General features: G+C 37.1%; 1 protein-coding gene across 3 annotated transcripts in view; it reads right to left on the bottom strand.

Annotated features, from left to right (window-relative positions):
• Nucleotides 1-17,010, bottom strand: part of PTPRA (protein tyrosine phosphatase receptor type A) — a 121,067-nt gene that overhangs the window by 65,291 nt on the left and 38,766 nt on the right. For 2 of the 3 annotated variants that reach the window (XM_033095161.1, XM_033095163.1), the window contains exon 2: nt 15,650-15,728. In XM_033095161.1, the coding sequence (XP_032951052.1) occupies nt 15,650-15,682 (33 nt within the window). In that variant the 5' untranslated portion in view covers nt 15,683-15,728. The remainder of the gene's footprint in view (nt 1-15,649; nt 15,729-17,010) is intronic. The other variant, XM_033095162.1, reaches the window with a different exon arrangement.

Below are 17,010 nucleotides of genomic sequence, written 5' to 3'. Positions count from 1 at the left end.
AAATGAACGTGCAAACTGCACATGAAAGGCTGGGGTCTGTGAGGATGTGTGGGGGAAAGGCAGGTGAGGAGGCCAGAGAGCAGCAATCAGGTCACCAACGGGTCTGTTGGCCACAATAAAAAGTTTTGACTTTTCTCTGCACACACGGAAGAACGACCAAAGGCTTTAGTACGGGGAGGTTGATGGGAACAATTTGGATTTTAGAAACAATGAGTGATAGACAGCAAGGTGGAGGATCAACTGGTGAGGTTTGAGGCTGGGGGAGCCTAACCTCTAAATGAAGCCTTCAGAAGCAATATAGCCAATAAACCAGGCCGATCTTGGAGCAGGGCAGGAATACCTCAGGAGACTGATACGAGAATTTACAGGGGTTGCACGGAAGACTTAATAATGAGAAGCACGAGGCAAGGAAGGCCCAGGTGTCTGATTTAAGTGAATCACAACGCTATAAGCAGGAGGATGACGGCTCTGGGACATACCATGGGGAAGGTTATGAGCTGAACACAGACAATGTACATGTTGTACCTACATGAGGCAAGGGTGGGGGGTGGAGGGGGGGAGAAGGGGCAGAATGGCAGACAGGCAATGACAGAGCAGCTGCCACGGAAGTCAGGCAGTGAGCCAAAGAAAGGAGGAAGACAGCTGTAAGGGTGACAAAAGCAGCAATGAGCAAGCCAGGCATGAGACATCTGACAAACACAGGAGGCAAGAGAAGGTGGGTGTTGATGAGTAGAAAATTGATACATGCCACTAAGGGAGGGTAGGTTAAGAACAGCACACTGAACACTTGCCAGTGAGAGAAAACAGCTTGAAAAACTGCTGAAGCCTTCTGAAGAAGTCCTAGAACACCAGAAATCAACTTTTATTACAGGTCTTCTCTTGAGAAAGGCAGTTATAGAGAGGTCCAAAATAAAGAGAAGAGGACCCCTTAAAATTAGAGAAGTCCAAGACCCTGAAGAGTAGCTCACATCCACAGATGAAAATATGTAGAGAATGAAACAGGACCATTAAGAGTATAAAACAGATTATTAAATTCTACGGCCTTTAAATTACACCTAAGGGAAGATTCAGTTTACGGCCTGGAGGGGGATGAGCTTGGAGGCAAGAAGATCAATCGGATTACTTCAATAAATGAGCATACAATAGTTTGCTATAAATTTATATTTCAGGTTAATTAAGACAAGGAACAACATGGAAAAGTATTTGTTCTGCCTAAGCACATCTTGGAACAAATTATCAGATATATAAAACCAAAGTACAATACAAGTTATATGCATAAAATCAAAAATAAAAACAAACCAGGGACAATTTGGAAAAAGAATAAAATGGGAGGAATCCATTTACCCAATGTCAAGGCTTAGTATACAGCTACCATAATTAAGATAGTGTGGTATTAGCAAAGGGATAAATATACACATCTACATAATAAAATAGAGAACAAGAAACAAATCCACACAAATATGCCCAAATAATTTTTGACAAACGTGTAAGAGCAATTCAATGGAGAAAGGACAGCCTTTTCAACACATGGTGCTGGGAAACTGGATACGCACATGCAAAAGAACGAAGTCGGACCCCTACCTCATAACATATACAAAAATTAACTGAAAATGGATCAAAGACCTAAACATAAAAACTAACATTATAAAACTCTTAGAAGAAAATATAAGGGAAAAAGCTTCATGACATAGGATTTAGCAATGATTTTTTAAAAATATGCCACCTAGGGGCCGGCCCGGTGGCTCAGGTGGTTGGAGCTCGGTGCTCCTAACTCCGAAGGCTACCGGTTCGATTCCCGCATGGGCCAGTGGGCTCTCAACCACAAGGTTGCCAGTTCGATTCCTCGAGTCCCGCAGGAGATGGTGGGCTCCGCCCTCTGCAACTAAGATTGAACATGGCACCTTGAGCTGAGCCGCCTCCCAGATGGCTCAGTTGGTTGGACCGCGTCCTCTCAACCACAAGGTTGCCGATTGGACTCCCGCAATGGATGGTGGGCTGTGCCCCTGCAACTAGAAAACGGCAACTGGACCTGGAGCTGAGCTGCGCCCTCCACAACTAACACTGAAAGGACAACAACTTGAAGCTGAACGGAACCCTCCACAACTAAGACTGAAAGGACAACAACTTGACTTGGAAAAAAGTCCTGGAAGTACACACTGTTCCCTAATAAAGTCCTGTACCCCTTCCCCAATTAAAAAAAAAAAAATCTTTAAAAAAAAGAATATGCCACCTAAAACACAGTCAACAACAAAATAGATCAGTAGGACTTCATCCAAATTAAAAACTTCTGTGTATCAAAGGATAATATCAACAGAATGAAAAGGAATCCTACAGATGGGAGAAAATATGTGCAAATCACCTATTTGATAAGGGATTGAAAACCAGAAAATATAAATAAACTCCTACAATTCAATGACCAAAAAAATCGACCTGATTAAAAAAACGGGCAAAGGACTTGAATAAACATTTCTCCAAAGAATAAATGGCTAATAAGCCCATGAAAAATGCTCAACATCACTAACCATTAGGGAAATGCAAATCAAAACCATACTGAGATATTATTTCACACCCATTAAAATGGTTATTGTTAAAAAAAAAATAAGTGTTGGCAAGGATATGGAGAAACTGGAACCCTTGTGCATTGCTGGTGGGAATGTAAAATGGTGCAGCCACTGTAGAAAACAGTAAAGTCATTCCTCAAAGAATTAAACAGAATTACCACATGATACAGTAATTCTACTTCTGGGTATACACCTGAAAAGAATGGGAAGCAGGGACTCAAACAGATATTTGCACACCAATGTTCACAGCATTATTAACAATAGTCAAAAGGTGGAAGCAACCCAAGTTGCTGGATGAACGGATAAACAAGACGTGCTAGGTACATACAGTGGAGTATTATTTAAATACTTAAAAAGGAAATTCTGACACATGCTACCACATGGATGACTCTTAAAGACATCATACTAAGTGAAATAAGCCAGTCACAAAAGGACAAATGTTGTATGATTTCATTTACATGAAGTACAAAGAGTAGTCAAATTCATAGAGACAGAAAGTAGCAAGGTGGTTGCCAGGGGCTGGGGGGAGGAGGAGAATGGGAGGAGTTATTTGATGGCTATTGAGTTTCAGTTTTGCAAGATGAAAAAATTCTGGAGATGCAGAGTGGTAATGATTACCCAACAATGTGAATAAACTTAGTGCCACAAACTATACACTTAAAAATGGTTAAAATGGTAAATTTTATATATTTAACCACAATTTTTAAAAAGACATACATACTGGGAGAAAATCTCACACAGCATTTATCTGATAAGAATTGGTATCCAGATATATAACATAAAGAACTCTCAACACCCAACCATAAGAAAACAAGTATCCCAATAGAATAATGGACAAAAGATTTGAACATTTCTGCCAAAGAAAATATATGTAAGGCAAACAGCACATAAGAGATGCTGCAAATCATTAACAATTAGGGAAATACAGAGTAAAACACAAGATACCATATATGCCCATTAAAGTGGCTAAAATTAAAAGATCAACAATACCAAGTATTGCCAAGGATATGGAGAAATCAGAACCCTCACACATTGCTGCTGGGAACATAAAATGATATGTAACAACTTCGGAAAATCATTTGGCAATTTCTTAAAAAGTTAAACATAAACCTACCATATGATCCAGCCATTCCACTCTTGGGTACTCATCCAAGAAAACAGGAATTTTATGTCCATATAAAAGACTGTACATTAATGTTCATAGAAGCTTTATTTGTAACAGCCAAAAACTGGAAACAACTCAAATGTCCATCAATAGATGAATGCATAAACAAATTTTGGTATATCCATATAATGGAATACTACTCAGCAAGAACGAATGAAATATTGATACAACAACATGGATGAATCTCAAAATAACTATACTGAGTAAAAGAGGCCAAACAAAAGAGAGGACATACTTCTTTTAAAACATAGGTTTTATTATTGAGGTATGGTGAGACCAACAAATCAGATGATTGTCACTGAAAAGACAGCTTGTTAGTTTGTTACTCACAGTTCCCAAGAGGTGGCACACGATGCCACACAGGGGCCACATGGGTAAGCACCAGGGCTGGTCAGGAGGCAGAGGGAGTGAGGGGAAAACATGAGTAAAACCTTTATTGTATTTTCTACAGGAAGGAATGGCAGAGGCAGGGTAAACAGGTTTAGGATTAGCTATTTTGAATAGTATCAACTGGCTCTGTGGCTTAGAGGCTGTCCCTAAAGGTACCTGGCCCTGGAGTAAATGGACCAGATGGATAGTGTCCCAGCGTGTGAGAGCCCAATAACGCAGGTGGTTGGGGTATGGGCTCTGGCTTAGTTGGTTGCGTATAAAAGGCACACTAACAGGTGAGTAGATTACCATGTCCAGAAACTGGCTAACTTTGTGAGGGGCAGTCTGTACAGGGTCAGCAAGGCCCCAGATGTCACAGCATCAGAAACACATGGGTAATACAGTAAGTAATGTGTCATCCCACTTATATAAAACCCTTGAACATACAAACTAATCTACAGGAACAGAAAATAGATCAGTGGTTGCTTGGGGACAGTTCAGTAGGCAGAGGCAAGAGGGAGGGATTACAAAGGGGCACAAGAAACCTTTGCGGGGTGATTGATATGTTCACACTCTCTTGCCAGTGGTAATAGTTTCACTGCTGTATACACATGTCAAAACAATACATTTTACACTTTAAATGTGTACAGTTTATTGTATGTCAATTATAAAGTTGTTTTGAAATTATAGGAATAACTGTAACAGGATGGTTCTTTGATAAACAAAATAGATAAAAAGGCACAAATATGAATAAAAAGTGGAAAAAACTAGAGATAGCAAATGAGAACTGAGACTATTATCAGTAACTGTAGGCAAATCATTTTGAAAACTTAAAAGAAATGAACAAATCTCTGCAAAAATATAACTTAAAACTAGCTCAGAAAGAAATAAAAAACCTGAATACTCTTGTTGTACCTGTTAAAGAAGTTGAACCAGAAATTTAAAATTTTCCTACAAAGAAAACACTGGGCCCAAGTGATAGATGAGAAATAAAGAGGGAATAACTCCCAACTCATCCTAAGTGAAACCTGGTACTAAAACTGAACAAAAATATTACAAGAAAGGCAACTACAGACCTACTTCCACTCAATAAAACTGATTCAAAAATCATAAACAAAATATTAACAAATTGCATCTGATATATAAAAAAGATAACCTATGATCAACGTGAATTTATCCAAGATTTGCAAGGACATTCTAATAAAAAAAATCTATAAATATAATTCACCTATATTAAATAAGAAAGATCATATAATCATTTCAATTGATGTAGGAATAGAACACTCCCTTAACCTGATAAAACAGTTACTATTTTAAAACAGCAATAACCCTACACAATTATCACCTTCAATAGGGAAACACTGAAAGCATTCCCTTTAAAATCAGAAGTAAGTCAAGGTGACCCACTATCACTTCTATTAAATAATGTCTGGGAAGTCTTAGCCTCTCAGAAAAAAATTAGAATTATAAAAATTAGGTAAGATGATCTGCAGGAAACATGAATGTTTACATAGGAAATCCACAAAAACCTACAGGCAAATTATCAGAAATAATAAGGGGGGTTATCAAGGTGACTAGATATAGGATTTTTATACCCTAGCAAAAACAGCCACTGATTTGCACTCAAAAAAGGGTTTCTTTGTTTGTTTGAGAGAATAAACAAATCATGTATAAATGCTGATGTCCTGTGAAGTATGCAGAAAAGTCAAAGGCCAAAAAAGAGGGGACGATAGTGAAAAGTAATCAATAAATATGGTTAACTTTATATATATTACAGATTCCATGAGATGTATGGATCTCAATGCTAGTAAAATAAAAATACTTTACTACCCCCAGATTATGCCACAAGCAGCTTGTTTAATATCCCTTCAAAATTCCATGTTTACTTTCCTCCTCTACTCCTGCAGGCAAAACTATTTCAGTGTTGATTATCTTCTTTTAAAAAGTTAATCAAGAGTACGTAGGTTGTTTGAAGCATCCATCAACTTCCTGTTCAACTGATTAGACAGTAATTACCTAGAGGCAAATTTTATATATAAATAACTTTAATATAAAACACTCAAACTTTGGCCTTATTTTTAATAACTTGGCAAAAATTAGGCTGCGAATCATTTTATCCATTAGATACTGGTGGGTACTAACTTTGATGCATGTGACACTAATCAGTACAGAGATCTCTTATCTGGAAGGAGGACTGTTCATATATTCAGTGTCTGCAAAGAGTTCCCGCTGAGCTAAACATAGTGCAGTGTGTACTCTACGAAAGAGTCCATGAGACAGGCTTTTGGGGGGGAGGGTAGTTTAATTCTTTCACAGTGCCTGTGGAGAGTCTGGCAGCGATGAAAGCCTAGAAAACTCATGAAAGGCCCTTTCATAACCATGGTGAATGTGGAGCACAAAAGCAAAGTCAGATGACCTACTTAAAGCTTTGCTTTTACTGATGAGAATTAATTCTCATTCCAGATTAGTCTCTTTCTAGAAAAAGAAAACCTTACATAATCATTGGGAAATTAAGATACAGGGAGTATAACTCTACTAAGTTCCAATCTTTCCCTCTCAAATATCAGCTCAGAACCTAGGATCTGTGGCCAGAAACAGAATATACTTCAGAAGGCGCAGAGAGGTACGCTCTTGTTTACCTCAGTGTAACAATGTGTTCTCTGCTGGGCTTTGAGGAAATTTAAGTTCTATAATCCACAGATCAGATCAGAAGTTTGAGCTAATAATATATGAAAAAAAAAGTTTCTGAATCTTTTCCTGGACCTTACAGAAAACACATGGGGGGTACACCTATCTCGAAAGGTAAAGACTGCCTAAGTTCTTTCAAAGCAGGGAACCAACCCATCATTTCTGCTCATTTGTTCAGCTAAGTTCATTGTCAAATGCAGGTAGGGAAGCAAAGAAGAGAGAAGCTCCCACCTTAGAGGAGCTCGTATCTCTCAAGTGTTTTCTTATCTACCTTTCCTCATGTTACCCAAGATATTTCAGGTTAGACAATAAAATTCATCATCCAGGTGGTAAATGAATATGGATTTTCTTCATTTTGATTCATTAACTCCTTTACGTAGAGGAGTAAGATGGAAAAGTCTTACCTCATTCTTCTCTTCTATGATTAATTTGCCATTTAAAAAATTCTCTGACCTGTCCGTATTTTGCTAAATTGATAGGTACTTATAGGATGCCTACTACACGTGCCAAACTGCAAACACTTGTGAGGAAACAAAGAAACTTGACTTGGTCTTCCTCCTCATGTGCTCCTCTCATTATTTCTAATCCCACTTCATGGGTGTTCTCTCCTTCATGGGTGTCAGCATGTTCTGCCATTTTCTGCAGCAGCATTATTAGTCTCTATTATTTCTTAAAACTTTATCCACTATCTCCCTCTCTGTATTGCTTTGCCTGAAGAATTAGGTAACTAGTCCAAGATCATAGAGCTAGATCTAGTGTCTAGATCATCAAGTCCCCATTCACTAATTTTCTGAAGGGAAATGGGAGAAAATAGCAGGACACCTGTGGGAGGTATCTCCCAGAGCTGATTTATATAGTTCCAAATCAATCTCAAGTCTCCCTCTACCACTCCTGTGGAGTTCACCACACAACTTTTTTTGGTGTCATCCAGTCTTTATAGTGACAACTGTTTCTGTTTGAAAGTTTCTGCTCCCAGTTCTCACATCAGCCAGGTCTCAGCTTAAATGAAATCTGCCCCAGTTAGTTATGGTAGGACCATTCTCAGCCCTTCCCCGGTCCGAATATTCACTATCGTAGCAGCATATTCATTGTGCTCACAGAACTTAACTATATATACGTATTTACCTGTCAGTTATAATCAAGATTCTGTGCCCAATGTAGATCAAAGCCCATGTCTGCTCTGCTCAAAGGATCTACCTAGCACCTAGCAAAGTGCCCCAAACATAACAGGTATCCCAAGTAGTAAGCAGACTGATCAACCTACCCCTGTAGGGACTAAAGTCCTGCTTAAAAGAATCTCAGTTCCTGAAACTGGATTAAAATGATTCAATACCCCTAGGCAAGGCCAGAAACAAATGTATATCCTCTCTAGAAAAAGACATCATCCTAGGTTTCAAATTATTTCTACAAACAATTTTAAAAATACAATCTCTGGTCCATGAGGCAGTAACATGAAAATAGACAAGCATTAAGAATTTCAGCCAAGAATCAGTTACATACATATAGTGTAAGGGCAGAACTAAAAAGACCAAATAGAAATTCTAAAACTGAGAAAATACAATAGTTGAAATAAAGACCTTAATAAATGGATCTAAAAATGGATGAAACACAACTGGAGAGAGAATTAAGGAAACAGAAGACAAGTCTAAAGGAAGTATATCTAGAATAAAGCACAGGGAGGCAAGAGGATAAAATATACACAAGAGAGGCTGGAGAATACAGTGAGATGATCTAACCTACATGTAATTTGAATCCTAGATAAAAGGAAAGAGAGAAATAAGACAGGAGAAATAGTTGAAGAGACAAAGGCTTCTGAAAATTCTCCAAAATTGACAAAAGACATCAAGCCAGATTAAAGAAGTCCTAAGAACCCCAAGCAGATAAATAAAAAGAAAATCTGTGTCTAGATGTACCACAATAATACTTCAGAAAGCCAAAGAATTAAAAAAAAAAACACAAATTTTTTAAGCAGTCAGAAGAGGAAAAAACTGGTAGGTTTTTGCAGAGACGGCTAAAAAATCTCCTCCCATTTCTGTACACATATCTTTTATAATGAGAACGGCCAACAACATACTGAAAAGCCAAACACTGAAATCACAGTTCACTAAAGCAGGACAAGAAAAGCATGTTGGCTATCACTACTATGATTTACTAATATTCTAGAATAGGGCCAGCATATGGTCTCTGTTGCAACTACTTAACTCTGCTGAAATTTGAATTTAATATTATTCATATTTAATATAACTATATTATTCTTCTTTTGAGTTTTCCCCAGCCATTTAAAAATGTAAAGCCCATTCTGAGTTCAAATGTCATACAAAAAAGGGCAGTAGGCTGGATATGAGAGGCAGGCCATAGTTTGCTAACCCCTGTTCTAGTAGTCCTAGCTAATGGGATGAGAAAACAAAATGAGATATAATTATTAGGGAACCCTCCCTCCAAAAAACTTATTTGCATATGAAAGACTGTGTTTAGGAAAAAATTATATAAGTAAAAAAAACTTCAGTTCATGAACTAAAGTTCATAAATTAAAACTGAAACGGGGACTTCCAGTTCAGGACAAGATGGAATAAGCATATTCCACTCTTTCCCTCCCATTAATTACAACAACAACAAAAAAAAAACCAGACAAAATTCATGAAGCAATTGAAAAAATATTCTGAAAAACAGAAAAAAGAAGAGACACTGGCTAAGAACCTTAGGACACGAAGACTGATGCCGCAGGAAGTTTCCTATTTTTTTGTTTGGTTTGCCTTTAGATATGTCCTGTAGGGCTTGAGCTCTAGAGAGGCCCACAACAACTCAAAAACACCAATGATCACAAGGAAAAAGGAGCCAAGGAAAGCATGCTTTCTCTAGACAAAGGACCAGGAGAAGCACAGCTCAGCAAGACAGAAATATTTTGACCATACCTGTCCTACTCCAGAAAAGACAACAACAAAAAATGTGGCACCCCTCCCTCTCTTCACTAGGCACTATGGCACAGGAACTGTTCTGTTTCTAACCCTGCCCTGCATTAAGGAGGCAGCACCTTTCCTCCTCCCCATTGCAGCTGGAGAGATTGTGGGTGGAGCCCCATCTCCATCTCCACTCTGGAATAACAAGGTGGAGTTCCACCCCCAGCTCAACTAGAGAGCTGTGGGAGGGTTACCGTGAGGAGGCAGCTAGAGAAACGAATCCTCTAAATACATATATAAAATCCTGAGTGATCAATATGTAAAGAGACCAGAAACAACACAGCAACACGGTTTCGGAACTGAACACTGGTCTGGAACAACACGCAGGTTTCAGGTTGGCCTCTTGGTAGCATACAAGTAGGGCAGACCAGAACAGCACAGCAAGACTTTGAAAACTAATCTGACTTTTGAACTATAGCAAACAAAAGTGAGCCAGAGTGTGTGTTCTAAACATAAATAGGTGGACTGCCTGTTCAATATAAACTGTTAAATAGGAACCAGAATACTCAAAACGTCTAGGATGTGATCCAAAATTACTTGTCATACAAGGAACCATGAAAATCTCAACTTAAATGAAGAAAAGGCAATCAACAGATACCAACACCAAGATGACAGAGATGTTGGCATTATTTGAAAAGGATTTTGGGGCCGGCCCGGTGGCTCAGGCAGTTGGAGCGCCCTGCTCCTAACGCCGAGATCGCCAGTTCGATTCCCACATGGGCCAGTGAGCTGCGCCTCTACAGCTAAGATTGTGAACAACGGCTCTCTCTGGAGGTGGGCTGTGGTGAGCAGCTGGAGGTTGGCGTGGGCTACCGTGTGCTGCCAGGAGCAGCCGGTGGCCAGCAGCCAGCATGAGCGGCTGGTAGCTGGCGAGAGCTGCCATGAGCTGCTGTGAGCGGCCGACCTCAGCCAGGGGGACAGCAAGGATCATAATACCAGCAAGGGTCAGGGAGCTGTGTCCTACACAACTAGACTGAGAAACAACGGCTTGAACCGGAGTGGGGGGGAAAGGTGGAAAAAGGGGAGGAAAGAGGATTTTAAAGACACTATTATCAAAGTTATCAAACAAGAAATTTTAAACACTCAGCAAATAGAATATTCTTATAGAGTATCACATGGAAATTTTAGAATTGAAAAATACAATAGCTGATACTGAAAAAACCAACTAGACGGGCTCAAGAGCAAAATGGAAATGATATGAGGAAACAATCAATGAACTTAGAAACAGATCAATAGAAACAACAGAGAGAGATTAAAAAGAAATAAACAGAGCCTCAGAGTTCTGTGGGACAATAATAAAGATCTAACATTTGTTCTACCAGAATCCCAAGAATGAGAGAAGAGAGTGCAGAGATGAAAAACTATTTGAATAAACAATGGTTGAAAGTTTCCCAAACTTTGTTAAAGATACAAACTTTCAAACTGCTTAAAAAAGACAAAGTCCTTTAAAAAACTAAAGACAAAATCCTGAAAACTGCTACAGAGAAATGACACTTTACTTACAGAACAACAATTCAAAGGATATTTTTCATCAGGAACCGTAGAAGCTACAATGAAGTGTACAATATTTTTCAAATGCTGAAAGAAATATCAAGCCAAAATTCCATACAGAGTAAACATATCCCTTGGGAACGAAGGTGAAATAAAAACAACGGCAGATAAAGGAAACTAAGAATGTGTCACCAGTAGGCCAACTCCAAAAGAATGGCTAAAAGAATTTCTTCAGAAAGGAAGTAATTGATAACAGAAGGAAACCTCTAACATCAAGAATATAGAACAGTGGAAAGGAATACAGAACACACGTACATACGTACATATTTTACACACGTGTATTGCATACATATGCACACATACACTAATTAAACAGTCCTTCTCCCTGAGTTTTAAAAATTATGTTTGATGGTTGAAAGTAAAAATTATAGCATTGCCTTACAATTCTCAATGTATATAGAGGTATATTTAAGACAACTGCATTATAAAGGGGGGAAGGTAAAAGAACCTGAAAGGTGGTAGGGTTTCTACTTTCCAATTAAAGTGGTAAAAAGTTGGTATTGTAGATTGTGATAAGTTATGTACATATATTGTAATCTCTAGAGGAATCATATAAAAATTATACAAAGACATATGCTCAAAACACTATAAACCAAAATGGAATACTAAGAAAATGCTCAAGCAACCCATAGGAAAACAAGAAACGGAAAACATAAGAACAAAAATGAGAAAAAAGAAACAACCAAAAAACCAATAAGATGGCAAAAATAAACATAAAATATCAATAATTACATTAAATATAAATGGTTTAAATAAACCAACTAAAAGACAAAGATGAGCAGAATTGGTTTAAAAAGGAAAAAGACTAAAAATCCTCAACAAAATACTAGCAAATCAAATTCTGCAATACATTAAAAAGGTCATGCACCATGATCAAGTGGGATTTATTCCTGGGCTGTAAGGTTGGTTCAATATCCACAAATCAATTAATGTGATACACTACATAAACAAAACAAAGAATAAAAATCATATGATCATATCAATAGATGCAGAAAAAGCATCTGACAAAATCCAGCATCCACTTACGATAAAAACTCTCAGCAAAAACAGAACAAAACAAAAAAAACTCTCAACAAAGTGGGAATAGAGAGAACATACCTCAACATAATAAAGGCCTTATATGATAATCCCACAGCTAACATGATACTCAACTGTGAAAAGCTAAAAGCATTTTCCTTAAGATCAGGAACAAGACAGGAATGTTACTTTCACCACTTTTATTCAACATAGTATTGGAGGTCCTAGCCACAGCAATCAGCAAGAAAAAAAAAAAATAAAAGGCATCCAAATTGGAAATGAAGAAGTTAAACTGTCATTATTTGTAGATGACATGTTCCTATAAATAGAGAACCCTAAAGAGTCCACCAAAAAACTATTAAAACTGATAAATGAATTCAGTAAAGTAGCAGGATACAAAATTAATATTCAGAAATCAATTGCATTTTTTATATACCAATAACAAACTAAAAGAAAGAGAAATTAAGAAAACTATCCCATTTACAATGCAATTTTTAAAACTGCATTTAAAAAATAAAATACTTAGGAATAAATTTATCCAAGGAGGTGAAAGACCTGTATTTGGAAAATTAAGACACAGAAGAAAGAAACTGAAGAAATACAAATAAATGAGAGCATATACCATGCTCATGGATAGAAAGAATTGACATCATTAAAATGTCCATACTATCCAAAACAATATACAAATTCAAGGCAATCCCAATCAAAACACCAATGGCATTTTTCACAGAACTAGAAAAAATAATCCAAAAATTTATATGAAACCACAAAAAACCCTGGATAGCCACAGCAATCTTGAAAAAAAGAACAACGTTGGAGGTATCACACTACTTGATATCAAATTATACTACAGGGCTACAGTAATCAAAACAGCATAGTACTGGCATAAAAACTTAACACACACATCAATGGAACAGCATAGAGAGCCCAAAAATAAAAACCCACACCTATATGGTCAATTAATCTATCACAAAGGAGGCAATATACAATGAGGTAAAGACAGCCTCTTCCATAAATGATGCTGGGAAAACGAGACAGATACGTACAAAAAAACTGAAAACAGATCACTTCCTTACACGATATACAAGAATGAAGACTTAAATGTAACACCTGAAACCACAAAACTCCTAGAAGAAAACACAGGCAGTAAATTCTGACACTACTGTAATTTTTTTTTTTTTTGGATGTATCTCCTCAGGCAAAGAAAACAAAAGAAAAAATAAACAGGACTACATCAAACTAAAAAGTTTTTGCACAGCAAAGGAAATCATCAACAAAACAAAAAGACAACCTACTGAATACGAGAAGATATTCACCAATGATACATCTGATAGAGGTTAATATTCAAAATTTAGAAAAGATAGCATGAAAATAATCAAAACAAAGATGAAGTAGCTATATTAATATCAGACAAAGTATTCTTCAGAGTGAGGAATATTATCAGGGACAAAGGGCCTGATAATAAGGGCCCATTCACCAGAAAGACATAAAAATTCTACATGTGTATGCACCAAAGAACAGAGCTTCCAAATACATGAAGCAAAAACTAGCAGAACTGAAAGAAGAGATAGACAAATAAAATTGTAGTTTGGGAGTTCAACACCCTCTCTCAGTAACTGACGAAACCACCAGATGGAAAATCAGCAAGGATACAGATGAACAATATCATCAATAAACAAATCTAATCAATGTTTGAAGGATACTCTATCCAACAATAGCAGATTAGACTTTTTTTCCCCAAGTTCCTGGAACGTTCTCCAAGACAGACCACATCCTGATTCCTAAAACAAACCTTCATAACTTTAAAAAAGAAGGCTTTATCACTATAGATAGCACAGACATTAAAAGGATTAGGGAGTATCATGAACAACTCCACATACAGAAATTCAACAATTTAGATACAAATCACAAAATACCAAAATCACAAAATACCCAAATTCCCACAACTATTAAAGAAACGTTTAACTCCTGAAAAATAAATCTGCAAGCCCAGATGGCTTCACTGGTAAATCCCACTAAACATTCAAAGAAGGAAACACCAATTCTCCACAATCTCTTTGAAAAATGTAAGAGGAGGGAATACTTCCCAACTCTTATTTTTATACCAGCATTATCCTAATAACAAAACCAGACAGTACACAAAAAGAAAACTACAAACCAATTTCCCTCATGAAGATAGAAACAAAAATCCTCAACAGGATATCACCAAACCGAAATGCAGCAATATAGAAAAACAATACACCATGACTAACAGAGGTTTATTCCAGGAATGCAAGTCTGGTTCAATTTGTTAAAAAATCAATGTAAATCACTGATTGAAAAAGCCCACATGATCCTATCAGTTGATTGAGAAAAAGCATTTGACAGAACCCAACACCCATTCATGAGAAAAACTCTCAACCAAGTAGGAATAGAAGGAATCTTCCTCTGTGTAATAAAAGGCATCTTAAAAAAAAAAAAAAGAAGCCTAAAGTCTGATTACTTTTGCCCATGAAATCATTAACAAGACCAAGATGTCTGCTCTCACTACTCCTATTCAACACATACCACAAGTCCTAGCTCGTGCAATACAGCAAGAAAAGGAAATTAAAATTTCCATAAATTGGAAAGTAAGAACTAAAACTGTAGTGGGCATGACAATCTACCGTGTTTCCCTGAAAATAAGACCTAGCTGGACCATCAGCTCTAATGCATCTTTTGGAGCAAAAATTAATATAAGACCCAGTATTATATTATATTATATTTCATTATATTATATTAGACCGGGTCTTATATTACATTAAAATAAGACCCGCTCTTATATTAATTTTTGCTCCAGAAGACACATTAGAGCTGATGGTCCGGCTAGGTCTTATTTTTCGGGAAACATGGTACAAAGAAAATCCCAAGGAATCTACAAAAAAACTTCTGGAATTAGTAAGTTTAGCAATGTCACCGGGTATAAGGTCAACACAGAAAAATCAGTAATATTTCTATATGCTAGTAAAGACTAACTGGAAAACAAACTTAAAAGCATACCACTTATAGTCACTCCCCCAAAAGAGGAAATACATAGGTATAAATCTAACAAAACATGTTAGGAACTATATGCTGAAAACACTGATGAAATAGTAATCAAACTAGACCTAAATAAATGAAAAGACATACTGTATTCATGTTTTGGATTCATGACTAGGATGAGAGTCACCATCCTAAAGGACAATTGTATGTTTTTAATCACAAAAAATAAGTTACTTTTATAGGAAATAAAATGGAAAGGGAGAAAATCTGATTTTAGCTTTATTTTGTGAGGACACTAACTTGGGTGACAAAGCCTCTTCACAGCTCTGGTTTTCTCTTACCTTAGTTATTTGAACTGCATCATCCATCGCCATTCATTGGAATTCCATAAATACCTTTTTTAAGTTGTGTCACCTGCAACTAAAAAGAAAAAAACCTTTAGAAAGATAAAACAGCCCTATTTAAATGCACGGACTGTTCCCAGGGAAAGGAGTACACTCCAACAAGATGTTTCATAGAACCGTGTTGAACATTCCAGAAGCCATAGGACAAAGCGCCATCTTAAAATAGTTTAGATCACTGAAAAGCTCATGAGAATGGGATTCAACAAGAAATTACGTCTTTCCATTGGAGACAAGATGGAACACTCCTCCCTTATCACCAAACTCGGACTATTCCACTGCAAGGTTGTTTATGTACCATTAGGTGCCCCCAGGGGACATTTGGCAATGTCTGAAGCTAGTTTTAATTGTCTTACAAATCACAGGACAGTCCTCACAAAACAAAGAATTATCCTCAAATGCTAAGGTTGAAAAACCCTGCACTGGTCAAAGACTTACCTTCAGATTCAAGCTCTGTAACTCATTAGCTAAGTGACCCAAGCCAAATCTATTAACCTCTTTAAGCCTCAGTTTTTTTTCTCTTGGAAAAAGAGTAAAGTCTGAAGTAAATGTTCTCTCACATTCTAATTCTTAAGGTACTAAAATACTCAAATTTATATTGAAATAATACCTAACTTTTAAGCATACGCAATGGGCCATTGCTGTTTTATGTGTTCTACCTCATTTAACCCTCAAAATAAAACAGATGCTATCTTTACCGTGTTTCCCCGAAAATAAGACCTAGCCGGACCATCAGCTCTAATACGTCTTCTGCAAAAATTAATATAAGAGCCGGTCTTATTTTACTATATATAAGACAGGGTATAGTATAATATAACATAAGACCGGGTCTTACATTAATTTTTGTTCCAAAAGACACATTAGAGCTGACTGTCCAGCGAGGTCTTATTTTTGGGGAAACAGGGTATCCTCATTATTCAAATGAATAACCTGATGCATGGAGACTTGTCTAGGGTCACAAAGTGATAAACAGCAGAGCCAGGATCGGAATCTGGTCAATCTGATTCTAAAGCCCTCATTCTTATCATTATCTTCTCCACCCCTCTGGATCTGAGGACCGAGGATTAAGAACCACATCTGTTAATTCACAACTCACTAAACACCATAAGAAACTGTAGATCAGAAACGGAGAAGTGACACCATTTCCCAGCTACAAATTAGCCAAGATTAGGAAAACAAGACTCAAAGCTGTTAAGGACGTGATGCCACAGGTTGCTCATACTTTGCAGTGACACACTGTAAAAGACAACCCCTTTCAACAAAAAGGGTCTTCAGAATGTTCACATACTTCAATCTGTTTT

Source organism: Rhinolophus ferrumequinum, chromosome 23 (genome assembly GCF_004115265.2).
Source record: "Rhinolophus ferrumequinum isolate MPI-CBG mRhiFer1 chromosome 23, mRhiFer1_v1.p, whole genome shotgun sequence".
Classification (NCBI taxonomy): domain Eukaryota; kingdom Metazoa; phylum Chordata; class Mammalia; order Chiroptera; family Rhinolophidae; genus Rhinolophus; species Rhinolophus ferrumequinum.
Note: the sequence above shows the minus strand (reverse complement) of the source record. Positions and strands in the feature narration are given on the sequence as shown.